At 42.7% G+C, this 15,247-nt stretch overlaps 2 protein-coding genes across 5 annotated transcripts in view; one reads left to right on the top strand and one right to left on the bottom strand.

Moving 5' to 3' along the window:
* Positions 1–290: 290 nt before the first annotated feature.
* thbs1a (thrombospondin 1a) lies at positions 291–9,239 on the top strand. Of its 2 annotated transcripts, XM_077558645.1 has the most exons (22): positions 291–452; positions 540–623; positions 726–1,285; positions 1,376–1,454; positions 1,606–1,695; positions 2,358–2,467; positions 2,806–2,931; positions 3,169–3,265; positions 3,473–3,646; positions 3,725–3,901; positions 3,981–4,154; positions 4,230–4,510; positions 4,592–4,810; positions 5,310–5,417; positions 5,555–5,714; positions 5,831–5,949; positions 6,255–6,489; positions 6,567–6,794; positions 6,867–7,138; positions 7,223–7,320; positions 7,402–7,541; positions 7,629–9,239. In XM_077558645.1, exons 2-22 carry the CDS (start codon positions 560–562, stop codon positions 7,634–7,636), a joined length of 3,519 nt encoding a protein of 1,172 aa, XP_077414771.1. In that variant the 5' UTR covers positions 291–452; positions 540–559; the 3' UTR covers positions 7,637–9,239. The 2 variants fall into 2 exon arrangements, with proteins under 2 accessions (XP_077414771.1, XP_077414777.1); XM_077558651.1 differs by lacking the exon at positions 291–452 and having other exon boundaries at positions 493–623.
* A 2,759-nt stretch (positions 9,240–11,998) lies between these two features.
* fsip1 (fibrous sheath interacting protein 1) overlaps positions 11,999–15,247 on the bottom strand; it is a 40,317-nt gene continuing 37,068 nt past the window's right edge. For all 3 annotated transcript variants that reach the window (XM_077558627.1, XM_077558615.1, XM_077558618.1), the window contains exon 9: positions 11,999–13,584. In XM_077558627.1, the coding sequence (XP_077414753.1) occupies positions 13,501–13,584 (84 nt within the window). In that variant the 3' untranslated portion in view covers positions 11,999–13,500. The remainder of the gene's footprint in view (positions 13,585–15,247) is intronic.

The following is a 15,247-nucleotide window of genomic DNA, read 5'->3' as shown; positions in this document are numbered from 1 at the left end:
AAGCTTTGATGTGACCGGAAACGCCCCCCCGCCTCCCCACCCCAGGTCTGGCACATGGTGAGTATATGGAATATTTGTCCGCTGAGCTTGTGGAATGCATTTTTGTGCGCGTCTCGGATGTGACTGCGACGAGCTGTGTGAGGTAAGAGGTCCCAGGGTCCGCCCAGCGAGCGCGCGGGTGCGCTCCTCTGGTCTGCCATTGGTGCAGCCCGCGGCTCAGGAATGTCTCTCAACCCTTCAAATAGTCTCCACTCGCGCCCTAACAGGCAGTCACTCAGTGCAATCGAACTTGAGAGCATCAATTGGAATTAAAAAAATAATAATAATAAAGCACGACTTTCGACTTGAGCCTCAAGAAAGAGACAGGATCAATAATAACTGAAGGACATCTTTTTTCTTCTTTTTTTAAATCCACTTAACCCTTATTCTTTGAAGGAATCTTCTTTTATAAGGTTTGTATAATATTTACATTATAACTATTCCTCACAAGTGACACATTTGGATGTAACATATCATTCATATTCTTGTCTTGATTTTAGCTTTGACTTGAGAGAACGAGATGATGCTGCGTGGCATCTTCCTGTTGTTGATGCTTTGGAGTTGCGAGGGTGCGATATTGGCAGGTGAGAATGCAAAAAAAAAAAAAAAAAGTCATCAAATGAGTTACGGCCGCATTTTCTTTTCATAATGTATATTAAAAACGTGCATGTGTCCTTGTTCCGCAGAGAGTCGCGATGACAACAGCGTTTACGACTTATTTGATCTGGTGCGGGTCGACAAGAGGCACAATGGAGTCACCTTAGTCAAAGGGGCCGACCCATACAGCCCGGCGTACAAGATTTTGAACGCAGACCTGATCCCCCCCGTCCCCGACAACTCCTTCGGGGATCTAATCGACTCCATCCAGTTGGAGAGGGGCTTCATCCTCCTGGTCAACCTAAAGCAGTCCAAGAGGAACAGGGGAAGCCTTCTGACCATTGAGAAGAAAGACGGCTCGGGTCCCGTGTTGGAGATCATCTCCAACGGCAAAGCCAACACCTTAGACGTCTTTTACTCCACCGGTGACCATCAGCAGCTGGTGTCCATCGAGGAGCCAAATTTAGCGACGGGACACTGGAAGAACATCACGCTCTTCTTCCAGGATGACCGCGTGAAACTCTTTGTGGGCTGCGATGAAATCAACGTGTCCGAGATGGACGAGCCCATCCAGAAAGTGTTGTCCCAAGAGCTGGTGGACATCGCCAGGCTCAGAATTGGCAAGGGAGCAACTAGGGACAAATTCATGGTAAGCACTTAGGTCAAGTCTTTCTTTTCATTGCTGCATGTTTTGTTTGGAACATGTCTGTTAAATCTTCTTTTTTTTTTATATATATAGGGAGTGCTTCAGAATGTGAGATTTGTCTTTGGGGCGTCCCTGGAGACCATTCTGAGAAATAAAGGATGCGAAAATGGAGGTAAGGTTTCAGAGTATATCGCACAAGTGAGGTAGAGGGCGGAGTTTGCTCTTTCTCCAGTTATAATTATATTATATAATTAGCTTGTTATGTCCCAAATGATGATGATTTGAAGTAATAAAAATCCGCCGCATTGTGCTTGCACCTGCAGCTGTCTTGACTGACGTGCTGACACTGGGAAACCCAATGAATGGCTCCAGCCCTGCCATCAGGACCGATTACACTGGCCACAAAACCAAAGGTGAGACTTTCTCCAATAATTTGTGGATTTGGTGTCAGTTTGTTGCTCTACCTTTTACTTACTGAACCTCTCACGAGATTAAAAAAACTGAAGGTGCCAGATAGAACCATATAGTTTGTTGAACCTCCTTTTCATCTCTTCACTTGTCATTTAAGGCAGTTGAAAACATACTTGACTGGTTTGGCATTACAGTAATACTTTTTAATATATTTAGAGTGGGACCAAATAGACTAAATTTTAGAGTAATATTTACACTTGGAAGAGAGTAAAATAAAGAATAAAAATTAATATAAATAAAAGTCACTTAAGGGTTGAGGAACGAACTCACAAACTTCAACTTGGGAGACATCCAATCTACTCCCTGAGCCATGCAGCTGTGTGTTATATATATGTATATCTCATGTCAGCTGGAATCTTCCAAGAGACCAAAAACGATGTTTATGGTTTCCTCTTGGAGATAAGCAAACAGTAGGCGGGGCATAGCTCAGGTGGTAGTGTGGCAGTCTCCCAAGATGAAGGTCGAGAGTTGGTTCCTCAACCCTTGAGTGACTACTCTAAACTGAGTCGATTTGGTCCCAATCTAAATAGTCAAATTGACTCTACAGAATTTACTGTATATGAATCAGTCCATTGTTATTAACTTGTCTCTCTCTCCATCCCAGATCTACAGTCATTCTGCGGCCTCTCCTGCGAGGACATCGCGGGCCTGTTCAAGGAGCTGCGAGGCCTCGGCGTGGTAGTGAAGCACGTGACCAACGAGCTGCGGAGAGTGGTAAGCGCCGCAGAACCTCTCCACCCGCCCCCCCCCCCGTCTGTTTGCATCCAAGCTAGCGCATTCCCGCTGCCACTTGTCGCCGTCGTGGCCGCCCGTGGCCAAGTTCCTAATGAGAGCCACGTGAATACACAACTATGTTGCTTATATTTGCATCGCTCCGCTAGAGTCAGGCTATGTCTTAATCATTTTGTCGGATGGTGATTCATTTGTGCTGGAACTTTGGCAAAGTGAAAGTTTTCCATCCTCGGTCCCCAGCTAGCACACCCCCACCCCCACCCCCACCCCCTCATCCCCCTCACTCACTCAATTTCTGTTTTTTTTTTTTTTTTTTGCAGTCTGAGGTCAGCGCCAGCATTCAAGAGCAAATCAAGAACCACGGCAGTGTTTGCATCCACAATGGGATCGTGCACCAGGACAGAGAAGAGTGGACCGTGGATGACTGCACTGAGTGTACCTGCCAGGTAAGTGAAGAAACAGTTGTGTTTCCTACTGTGGGTGCCAACACAATGTGAACAGCTTTAGGCAATAGTTTCTTGAGACAAACAAAAGCAAGCAGGGGGGGGACATTTTCCCTGAATGGAGTTATGATTTATGTCAGCAAAGCAGGATTGTTGAGGTTACAATTGTGAAAATTTTTTTGGGGGGGAAGTTAAGCCCGACATGCATTCTTGTAATAATCTGACTGTCTCTCCAATTAGAACTCTGCCACCATATGTCGAAAAATCTCCTGCCCTCTGATTCCCTGCACCAACGGCACCGTGCCAGAGGGCGAGTGCTGCCCCCGATGTGGAAATCGTAAGTTTTAGTTTCCTCAAATACAGTGACGTGAGTGCCTCAACTTACGAGTTCGGAGTGGAAACGTGATTTGAAATAGAAATTAAACTGAGTTACTAACTTGAATAGAATTCAACTCGTAAGTCAAGGCACCGCCCAACTTATTTCATTCTTGTCTCCATTCCGCCAAAATGTAACGTTTTTTTAAACCCGCTCCCCCGCTTACAGCAAGTGACTCTGCTGAGGACGACTGGTCCCCCTGGTCTCAGTGGACCCGTTGCTCGGTGACTTGTGGTCGGGGCATCCAGCAGCGTGGACGCTCTTGCGATCGCATCAATAGTAATTGTGAGGGCACCTCAGTCCAAACCCGGGACTGTTTCCCTCAGGAATGTGACAAACGCTGTAAGTAAGACTTCCTTTAAATTTGATCTACTCTAGCCATGAAGGATGAGGAGTGAATTGTGTATTTGGCACTCACAGTCAAACAAGATGGAGGTTGGAGCCATTGGTCTCCCTGGTCCTCGTGCTCTGTGACCTGTGGGGAGGGGGTCATCACTCGCATACGCCTCTGCAACTCTCCGACACCCCAGATGGGTGGCATGGACTGCCAGGGAGAGGGACGCCAAACTGAAATCTGCCAAAAGTCACCATGTCCCAGTAAGTTCAATTTCATCATCACAAATACTTCCACAGTCTAGAAGAACAAACTGATCGTTGTCATTTGTCCAACTTTCAGTCGATGGCGGTTGGGGACCTTGGTCACCGTGGGACACGTGCACGGTTACATGTAACGGAGGCATCCAGAACCGCAAACGTCTGTGTTCTGATCCCGTTCCCAAATACGGCGGAAAGGACTGTGTTGGTGACGCCACCATGTCTCAAGTGTGCAACAAACAGGACTGTCCCATCGGTAAGCACATCTCAAGAGTTATTTCCAAATGACAAAAATTTGCAGACATGACACCCAACAATGTTTCCTCTGCAGACGGTTGCCTCTCCAACCCATGCTTCCCCGGCTCAAAGTGTTTCAGCTTTCCCGATGGCTCCTTCAAGTGTGGCAAGTGTCCGCTGGGCTACAAAGGAGACGGTGTCACCTGCAAGGACATTGATGAGTGCAAGGAGGTCCCCGATGCTTGCTATACACACAACGCAGTCCATCGCTGTGAGAACACAGAGCCAGGTTACAACTGCCAGGCATGCCCTGCTCGTTACTCCGGCCCTCAGCCCTTTGGAAGAGGAGTGGAACAGGCCACTGCGAAAAAACAGGTTCGAATGATAACTTAGTGCTTGTTCTTGACCAGAAATCTGTTTCTGTGTTATTAAGCTTCTGGGATGTTTTGTTTTTAGGTTTGCAAACCACGTAACCCATGCCAGGATGGTAGCCACAACTGCAACAAAAACGCCAACTGCATTTACTTGGGCGTCTTCTCTGAGTCCATGTTCCGCTGTGAGTGCAAGCCGGGCTATGCTGGCAATGGCTTTATCTGTGGAGAGGATACTGACCTGGATGGGTGGCCCAACTCTAACCTCTTATGTGTGACCAATGCTACATACCACTGCAAGAAGGTAACCTCAAACTACTACAGAACTCCAAATGGTCACAATTTCATGATATGACATAAATGGACAAATCCTCTACTTGGGTCAATTTGACCCAACTTTGGGTTAAAAAAATTGGGTCATATTGTATAAAACAACCCAGAAAGTTGGGTCATATTGTCTGTTTGGGTCAGTTTCACCCACCTTTGGGTCAAAAATTGGGTCATTTTCTATAAAACAACCCAGAAAGTTGGGTTAGATCCTCTAGTTGGGTCAATTTGACCCAACTTTGGGTCAAAAATTAGGTCTATTTTATTTTTTAATTTTTTAATAAAACAACCCAGGAAGTTGGGTCAGACCTTCTACTTGGATCAATTTGACCCAACTTGGGATAAAAAAAAATAAAAAACAACCATAAAGTGGATTGGTCCATTTTTGAATCACAATTGGGTTACTTTTGACTCAACTGTTTTCAGAGTGTAAAACAGCTCAACTTAACTCCATATGTGTTTTTTTTTCTATACAGGATAACTGCCCCAACCTCCCCAATTCTGGTCAGGAAGATCATGACAAGGATGGCCAGGGTGATGAATGTGACTACGATGATGACAATGATGGCATCCCTGATGATAGGGTAAGTAATCCCAACAGTTTTATTGGTTTAACAACGAGCCTTCCCCACAGACCAGACAAATCAGTTTTATGCACACCAATAGAAATGCAAAGTTTATAATCCCTTATAATCTAACAATACCATGACATTTTCCTTAGGACAACTGCCCGAGAGTGTACAACCCCGCCCAGTATGATGCAGACAGGGATGATATTGGTGACAGTTGTGACAACTGCATTTTTGAGTCCAACACTGACCAGACCGACACTGACAATAACGGAGAGGGGGATGCCTGCGCTGTGGATATTGACGGTGATGGTAAGTGACCATTTACAATTCCTACAGTGGTATTACGTTTCAGAGCTTCCCAGGGTCTTAAACAAACATTAGCTTGGTCCCGTTGGCTAATACAACAATGTGCTTCAACTCAACAGGCGTTCTGAATGAGAATGACAACTGCCCATATGTTTACAATGTGGACCAGAGGGATACAGATCGGGACGGGGTGGGAGACCACTGCGATAACTGCCCTCTCGAGCACAACCCTGATCAGGTAAGGTCACATCCCGGCTTGCACTTTTACCTTATTCATCTCTCAGCACGGACGGACCACTGGCGTGCTGTGAAAAAATGTCAACGATCCGTCTGGAAGCCATAGAGGCTATAAATTGACTTTAAAGAAAGAGAGGAATGTGTCAGCCTCATCCAACTTTGAATCAGATGTGATTTGAGGATCGCGGTGATGATAGCTTGCATGCCGGAACACTTAATTCCTAACCAGAGAATTGTTTCTCATACTAAAGAATAACAGTCTCCCAGTGTCCGCGCCATAAAACGAAGAATTCCTCTCTCCAACAGACTGACTCAGACTCGGATCTCGTGGGAGACAAGTGCGACAACAACCAGGACATTGATGAAGATGGCCACCAGAACAATTTGGACAACTGTCCTTACATACCAAATGCCAACCAGGCAGATCACGACAAGGATGGCAAGGGTGACGCCTGCGACCACGATGACGACAATGATGGTATTCCCGATGACAAGGACAATTGCAGGCTGGCCTTTAACCCCGATCAGCTGGACTCGGATGGTGAGTCACTCCTTCAGTCAATCCTCTTATTCTGTATTTATAATGCGGGTGCCTCATGGTATCATGTATCGTTTTAGGCGATGGCCGAGGCGATGTGTGCAAAGACGATTTCGACCAAGACAAGATCCCGGACATTTATGACGTTTGCCCGGAGAACTTTGCCATCAGTGAAACCGACTTCCGCCGTTTCCAGATGGTTCCTCTCGATCCTAAAGGAACTTCTCAGATTGATCCCAATTGGGTTGTCAGACATCAGGGCAAGGAGTTGGTACAGACTGTCAACTGCGACCCAGGCATTGCCGTTGGTACGAAACCACATATCGACATGTCACCACGTCGTTCTTGGCAAAACCTAAACCTTCTCCTCTTCCTACCAGGTTATGATGAGTTCAACGCTGTGGACTTCAGCGGAACCTTCTTTGTCAACACAGACCGAGATGACGACTTTGCTGGTTTTGTGTTTGGCTACCAGTCAAGCTCTCGATTCTACTCGGTCATGTGGAAGCAGATCACACAGACATACTGGTCTGACGTACCCACGAAGGCTCAAGGCTACGCGGGCCTGTCCATCAAAGTGATCAACTCCACCACCGGCCCTGGTGAGCACCTGAGGAATGCGCTGTGGCACACCGGAGACACACCAGGACAGGTGAGCTCTCAATTTTTTTAGGACTCAAAAGAGTCCTGTCGGTTAAAGATCGGAACACATTTGAATATGTATATTGATTTACAGGTTCGCACTCTGTGGTACGACCCTAAGAAGATCGGCTGGAAAGACTTCACCGCTTACAGATGGCACCTGATCCATAGACCAAAGAGTGGACTTATCAGGTAAGTTGTAAAAACCAAGAAAGAAATTGTGACATTTTAATTTTTTGAGTTGATCTCACACGTTTGCTCTTTGGGTTTTAGAGTTGTGATGTACGAGGGCAAGAGAATCATGGCCGACTCCGGAAACATCTACGACAAAACCTATGCTGGAGGACGACTAGGGTTGTACGTCTTCTCTCAGGAGATGGTTTACTTCTCCGACCTTAAATATGAATGTAAAGGTAAGATATAAAACGCATACACATTACTGTAGGTCTTTGTAAAACATTCAACATGAGACTCATCTGTCTATTTTCAATTTCTTTCAGATGCGTAATGCAATTAGCACATCCTGGCAAAAAGGACGATTGACCAATTTGACGATACGACCCGGGCAATGCACGTTGGAGGAATGATGAGCAAGAGTGGTATAGCGTGAGGTAACGAACGTGACCTCAGGACTTGAAAGCTAAATGAAAGTTCAATGATATTTCTGCACCAAATTCATATTGCGAGCGCAGCTCTGCTCAGAAGAATTTGGCCCCTTCCTTTGCATCCAAAAGAGGGGCCACGTTTATTGCTTTGCACACCTGAACTTTGCTGGTATCCCTCTGCGGTGGAAGGATCAAAGGGAAATTCCTTCTTTTCGTTTTCTTTTCATCCTCGAGCATTAATGTACATCTGCTGTGGACTCTAAGATACTCATTTTGAAGAAAGCAGTAGGAGAACTTTCTTTGGCTGGGGGAATATTCCTTTCTCGAAGGAGCCATTGAGGGACCATGGACAGTTCGGAATGACTGTTATGATCTAAGATTGTGAGTGCGGTTTGAGTGAATGTGCACGTATATTGGCTCCCAAAAATGACGAGAAAAAAAAAAAAAAAAAACGGCAATTTTTTTTTTCACCTTTTCAGTAAGTCACTCTTCCAAATTGACTTTATTATTTAAGGTCTTCTACATAGGGATGGCCAAACGGTAGAACTTCTCAGGTTAAGAGCACAAAAAGGAGAGCACAGGGCCCAAAGCAGGTATACTCTGCATTGCTTTGGAACGATGATTTTTGGCAAAAATATATGTAGTGTTTTATGAAGATATTAAGGGACTAAATAGTAGGAACTGGCATGGAAGCTGAGCTACATCTAGGCTATGACAACTCCTCCAGGTAGCACTATTCTCTCAGTATCGTAACACGAGTTCAGAATTTTCCATTTAAAATATTTATTTTAGTCCACACTCCATTAAATGTTCATTCGTAATAGGAAATGAGAGTCAGTCTATTTTAAGTCAAGTGTTCGATTTTTTTTTTTTCCTAACTAAACTCTTAGGTCAAAAATCAACATTAGACCCCGGACCATGTACGCGTGTGCACAGCATGCATGGCTGGTGTGCCTGAGCTTTTTGTGTATATTTCTGACAAAGGAAAAACTAAAGGATATCCTTTAAACACAATTATTACCTCATGAATGTTTTTTGTATTGAGGCCAGCAATAGATAAACAAATCGCTTTTCTTACAACAAACTGAAAGTCTTCAATTTGCTTTTTTTTTTTTTTGGACTGTACTATCATTCATGTGTTGTATATAAGATATTTTTCTAGGGGAGGAAAAAAAAAAAAAAGAAGGCCAAACAAGAAAAAATAAGGAGATGTTGTTTTGACTGTGTTGTATTTTCCAGTGCCTTTGTTTTGATAAGTTATTATGTTGAAGTTATGTCATTTGTGTAGATATATGCTATTTAAATAATTTATCTCGAAGCGTAGCCTCGTGGAAACGCTTCTGTCTGTATAAACTCATTTGCACACTGATATGAGGATGTGTTTTTATTTTGATGACGCTTTTCCATAAACATGTACCATAGTTTTTACCCCCAAAAAAGTGCTGTTTATACTTGTACTTGTTATTTTGTTATTTGTCAAGAGAAAATAAACGCTTCCAGAAAGAAGTATTTCTTGTGAATTGTGATCTTTTGCGGGGGAGGGGGGGCTGTCAAGCAAAAAAGTTGAATAGTCGAACGGATAGTTCAAGACCCGGGATGTTGTATTTACTTTGATTGAGATCTCGTCCTTACAAAAGCAAAAAGAGTCGGGCCATGCTGTGTCAAGCAACTGGAATCCATTAGTTGGGTCTGCTGACAGTTCAGAGAAAGGGAGTATCCTTGGGAGTCAACGGCAGGAAAACTCACCATGAAATTTAATGCTCTTAAACAGCACATTCATACAGATATGATTACACATCACACAAGCATGTCTTCGAACCTGCAGACGATGAGGAATTTAACACGCCGGAGTTATAAATTCATTCACTTTAGTACCGTCAACGTGACTTTTCTGCTGAGAATTGTCTCTATGAGGAATGCGTATTAAAATGGCAGTTTTCTTAGAAAATGCCAGAATTTATGATTGTTTTCTATTCATCTCAGACGCAGGGACTGCACTGCTTACTAGCTGATAATTGTGACACATTTTTAAAGATTGGTAAGCCACAATCAATTGCTGCTTTACCGCTACTCAGTTTGAAGAAGGCTGAAAATGATCATTTAAATGACGAGGCACCTGCTGAACCAGCGAGCAACCATCAATGATTTACGTCGCAGCTTGGTTTTATCAGTTTAGCACACAGGGAAACCTGGCCGATTCGAACCTAGGCATAATATCTCTACACTAATAAAGTCCATTGTTTAATTGACTCCCACAGAGCTGATTTTAACACTTTTTCAGACTTTATATAGCTCCACACTCTTGTAAAGTAGTTAAATATTTAACATTGAAGGAGACAATTTTATTTTATTTTTTTATGATAAGCAAAAAGGAAAAGAGGAGAAAAATGCAGCTGACTTGCCTTTCTCAAATTTGAAAAATGGCAAAGTTATTTCACAGTGAGATCCGGGACAACATTTAACACCAAGAATTACACTTTGAGAGTTAAAATCAACTCCCAAAAATTTAACACTGGAATTTTAACACTCCATTTTTTTTTTTTGCTGTCTTACTATGGGGCTTGGGTTTTTGGTTATGCATCAATAGGAAGTTGAGTTGTGTACAGTTAGATATGGTGCAGTGGAAGGTCTGGCCAAAGAATCCAGACAGTCTAAGAATGCAGCATGTCTCTTTACATAGAGACATTAACACTGACTCATTCTTGCCTTGTTTAGCTCACCACTCTTAGCGCCCACCCCAAAAATGCTTCATCTCTTCCTTCCCTTTGCATCACTTAACAAATTGCGAAACCAGGCAAATCTTATCTGAGGGTCCGAGCTCATGGGCTCCACCTGGTTGACATGTTTTCAGTTGCCAGGAATGTGAGATTATTCCTACTGTCGGCACGGGGTCACGACATGAGGTGAAGATTGAGAATGAAGAGGGCGGTAGGTGTCAGCCAGGTGCGGCGTTGCTACTTGCATTGGGCAAGCACAAGCAAACCAAACTTGTCAATAGAGCTAAAAATATCTCTTAACTCTTTCACTGCCAGACGTTTTCAGAAACGGGTTGTTCCCAGTGCCAGCCGATTTAAGCATTTTGAGTGATCTTTCAAGGTCCACAGAAAATGTTGTGTTTGGACTATGGAAACACACATACTACCAAATGAAAGATTGGACTCTCATCTTTCATCAGAAAAAAAAGTTTGTTTCTACCTTATTCCGTTCTTCAGTAATCAACAATAGAAAATGGTTACTTTCACCGAAATTCTCTGTTTTGAAACAAAAAACGGAGAAAAAGAGCTTTTTGTGAAACGATGTTATTTCATGCACTCTAGTGAATTGTACACTTCTTTTTGTCCATGAATGATGCCACAAACACCTAAATAGTGCTTTACTTCTGTAAAACGCTTTCACCAACAATGAAAAAGTGTTTTTTGATTGCAAAATGCGTTTATTTCCATTCAACAGTGTAACAATTTGACAAAACAATTTCGCAAACTATTTACAAATGTGTGCAACTGTGGTACTATTTACAATTATGTGGATGTTTCAAATACAGTTTTTCTTTTTGTAACACTGCCCTGCGTGCAAGGAGACGCCGCTGGACTCGCACAACAGTTTACTTTCACTTTGTCCGTTTCGCGTGCAAACGTTACACTTTCTTGACCGCCTTTTTTTCCGGGGAATAAATAGCAAGTAGCAGACTGTACACACTCCTCAGATGAATATGCATTGGACTCGGGGCACTCTCCGTCGTCCGATCGAACGTCCGCCTGTGCGTGCTCGGTTGTGCTGCGCGTTTATGACGCAGTCATAGCCGCCGCGTCAGCGGTTCCAATTTCGCCGTCAAGCTCGGATTCACCATCATCATCATCATCGATGATGATCATCGTCGTCATCAATGTGCTCTTTTAGCGTTGGTCGATGCCTTTCGTCTTGTTAGTGTAGAGCTGCTTTGCAAACGGGCACCACTTCCTCCTCAGCCATATAGCTCCCCCCCCCCATAGTCCTTAGGCACAACAGACCTAATTGAAACTTTCACCACAGATGCGGAAGGCTTCCCCCCACACGTTTCCAAAAAAAAAAATAAAAAAATTGGATGACGTCTTTTGACGTCATTGGCAGCCCTCCGTAGGTTTTTACTTGACGTCTTTAAACGTCAGTGGCAGTGAAAGAGTTAAGCAAACCTGAGAGTGCTCAAAGCTATTCATTTTCTTTATTGTTGGGAGTTTCCCCCCAAAAAATGTTTAAGAAAATGAATGTGGAGACCTTGGAAGTATGACTTGTATGACTAAATAGTTCTTATTTTGCCGTTTTGAATGCACATATCCAACTGTCAACTGGTTTAATCCATAAATAGACCAAACAGATTCCTGAATCATATTTGCTGTTCACATTTTGACATCGTAAAGATTAAAGTGACACTTAACAACTGATGAACAGTACCTTGCCATTGCAATGCTTCTAAACAGACGTCCTTAGAAGGAAGTGGCCGTTGAGCTTAGTGCGTCATTTGCAGAGACCCAAAGAGACTAGTACAGTCACAGAATGGCATGGAATTGGACGTCCTTTGTAAAGTTTCATGGATCAATCACTTGTTGTGAATTTTGATGTCAGGTAGTTCAATGCCAAACCACTCAACCAAAAAATCTGAAAATTTAACCAAGCAGATTTAGATTTTTATGAAACTTGGTGTACTGGTTGGCAGCTACGCACTGCCGAATTTTGATTTTTTTTTTTTTTGCAAAAAGGGGCGTGGCTACCTCGCTTTGAACCCTTTTATTTCAAAAATACTGGATCAATCTTTACAGAACAGGTATTGTTAGTCCATATTTTAGCAACCTTTTTTCCTTTCTTGTTTTAGTTTACCTTGAAATTGACCTTGTGGATCACCTGACCTTAACACTTTTTTTTTCATGAAATGTAATCTCACATGTTCTCGAAAACATATAAAAAGTTTCAGATGTTAATTGTTTAGTTAAGCAGCAGCAGGGAGTAAATTTCCCGTTTGCTGAATTCACTTTCCAACAATGTTTTGAGAATATTGACCCTGCAGTTCCTGAGGCATAAGTGTTAAAACAAAGCTGGCCACGCCCCCTTTTTGCCAAAAATGCCAAGAATTGGCGGGCCATAGCTCTCAAACCCCTGCTCCGATTGGACCTAAAATTTGAGATTTAGTGTTGCGCCATCACTATCAGCAAGTACACCAAGTTTCATTAAAATCCAAATCTGCTTGGTTAAACCCACTAGTTGATTTGTCATGGAATGGACCTGCTCAGCTCATTGTTAAAAATATACTAAGGCATTGAACAGCTGGACAAGTCAAATCCTTCACGATGTACAAAAAGTACTGAAATACTAAACAGTAGAGAATGTCAAATTAGGTTACAGGCTCGTCCTTGTGAAAAAAAACTAACTCTTTGCAACAGGTTAATAACAAGGGCTTGCTTGATATAGTTTTTAAAATGTGGACACTGACCTCAAGAGAATGCATAGGAGGAACCTTGGATGGAATATTTGTTGAATATAGCAGCTTCAAGCACGTATATGCGCCGTTTTATTTATAGCTCCTTACATTCAAAAAGACTCACCATAAGACTGTGAATAATTCAAGTTTTTACGAGTTCAAATTGCATATCGTGACAGTGAAATGAGTACAAAGGGCAATCTCTCGGCTATACTTGCTTCCTACTCTGGAGGTCAGGAAGCGTGATGTCAACGATGGCGCGTGGTTTGACGGACATCTTGACAGCAGGGCCTCGCCTGGAGGAGGTCCATGTTCGTGTCAAGGTTCTGGCTCCGGCTCTGTCAGCTCACAACCATCCAGCAGGCAAAGTAACTGCTCCTCACTGAGGCTGCCTGGCTCATTCTGCACACAGATACAAATATATGGAGCTTGCTGACGAGTTTCACACCAGCCAGACTTTTATAAGCACTCCAACACATACAGTGAACCACCAGCAGTCAAATAATACATCTTACATGCCTGTTCTTGCTTATAACAAGGGTAGACACTACGTATTTTCCATCTTATTTTAGCATCCTCCTTAAATGTGCTCCCTCTGCAAACATTCTTCACCGGGCATTTGCTCAGCTTTTGACTAATCACCACAAACTATTCCTTGATGTTGGATGACCCGAGCTAACAGCGCTAGTTTATTTATCATAATAATATATGGCAGCAAAGTGGATGTTCCTTTTTCATAATCTAAGGAAAACACACTCCAATTGATGTAAGCCTTGTTAGCACTTGGATTTATTTGAACTGAAAAATTTGACTCCGCACAAGCAGACCTCTGGCAATGCATGCGAGTTTGCTTCTAGCCTGCCGCACACCGAGAGCTTTGGATGCTAAACTGGGACAATTCTGAACAAATTACAGTCATTGTTTCACCTGTATACCCTTGCATACATATCAACTCATTGCAATGCAAAAACTGTGGTATTTTTATTTATTTATCAGGAAACAATGTTTGAAGGTGCCACATATACTGGGCTATTATTTTTATACTCAACCACAAACAACAAAGAGATTTCCGTGACCGCGCACAAAACATAAAGGTGAGGACGCTTGATCACTCATCATACACGGAAACGTCATTTTTGTTGTGAAAGAATTCATGCATTTCAGCAACAGAGACTCTCCACACTTCACTTATTAGCAACAGGTAGATATGAAATTAGACATATAGTTAAGTATTATTGTAAACACTAATATATATATATATATATTGTAAACGCTAATGTATAAATATACACATATATATATATATAGAGAGAGAGAGAGAGAGAGAGAGAGGTGTATATATTAGAGGTGTCAACATTTGTGTGTTATTAACGCACTGAGCTGTAACCAACGTCTTACAAATGCAATTACGCCATCTAGTGGCAGAAAAATGACCTCAACACAATTAGATATCACACTCATTTTTTACAGTACAGTACATATTTTCAAATTGAACTCAATGTTTGAATTATTATGAAATTACTGAATCAATGCCTAAAATATGCACCCATATTTATATTAGTTAAAAAGTTTTTTCTACTTTTATGTTAACATGTGTCAAAACGGGGGGCTTTAGGACCCAGATGCGGGAAGGCAGAGCAAGGAGGCAGGGGTGTAGTTCAAAAAAAAAGGGATTTAATTTCTATTAACAAAAAGGTTTCCAAAGTTCAAAAACATAAAACAAAGCATGAACTTGAACAAAAAAAACAGACAGCAACAAAACATGAACTTGAGCTAGAACTTGGGAGGGAACAGAAAACAGGGCAGCGTGACATGAGGACAAACATACATACCACAATGCACCAACACAGACAGAGGAGAGACAGCAGACTAAATACACCAACACTAATGACGCAACAAGACACACCTGGACCAGACACAAGTGGCTGAGGGCACTGATTGGACAACACAAGGAAGGGCAGGGTCACAATCAACAAGACAAGGAAAACACACAAGGAAAGCAGAAACTGAGCATGACAGAACCAAAACCAAAACATGACAGAACCCCTCCGTCGAGGGACGGCTT

This window comes from Vanacampus margaritifer, chromosome 1, assembly GCF_051991255.1.
Source record: "Vanacampus margaritifer isolate UIUO_Vmar chromosome 1, RoL_Vmar_1.0, whole genome shotgun sequence".
NCBI lineage: Eukaryota > Metazoa > Chordata > Actinopteri > Syngnathiformes > Syngnathidae > Vanacampus > Vanacampus margaritifer.
This window is presented reverse-complemented; position numbering and strand designations above follow the sequence as displayed.

Excerpts from the sequence above, each read along its gene's own strand:
- thbs1a (XM_077558645.1), top strand. The coding sequence starts at position 560 with ATGATGCTGCGTGGCATCTTCCTGTTGTTGATGCTTTGGAGTTGCGAG. Across the intron at positions 3,902-3,980 it reads CCAAAAGTCACCATGTCCCA|TCGATGGCGGTTGGGGACCT; the intron begins GTAAGTTCAATT and ends TCCAACTTTCAG. Across the intron at positions 5,715-5,830 it reads TGTGGATATTGACGGTGATG|GCGTTCTGAATGAGAATGAC; the intron begins GTAAGTGACCAT and ends TCAACTCAACAG.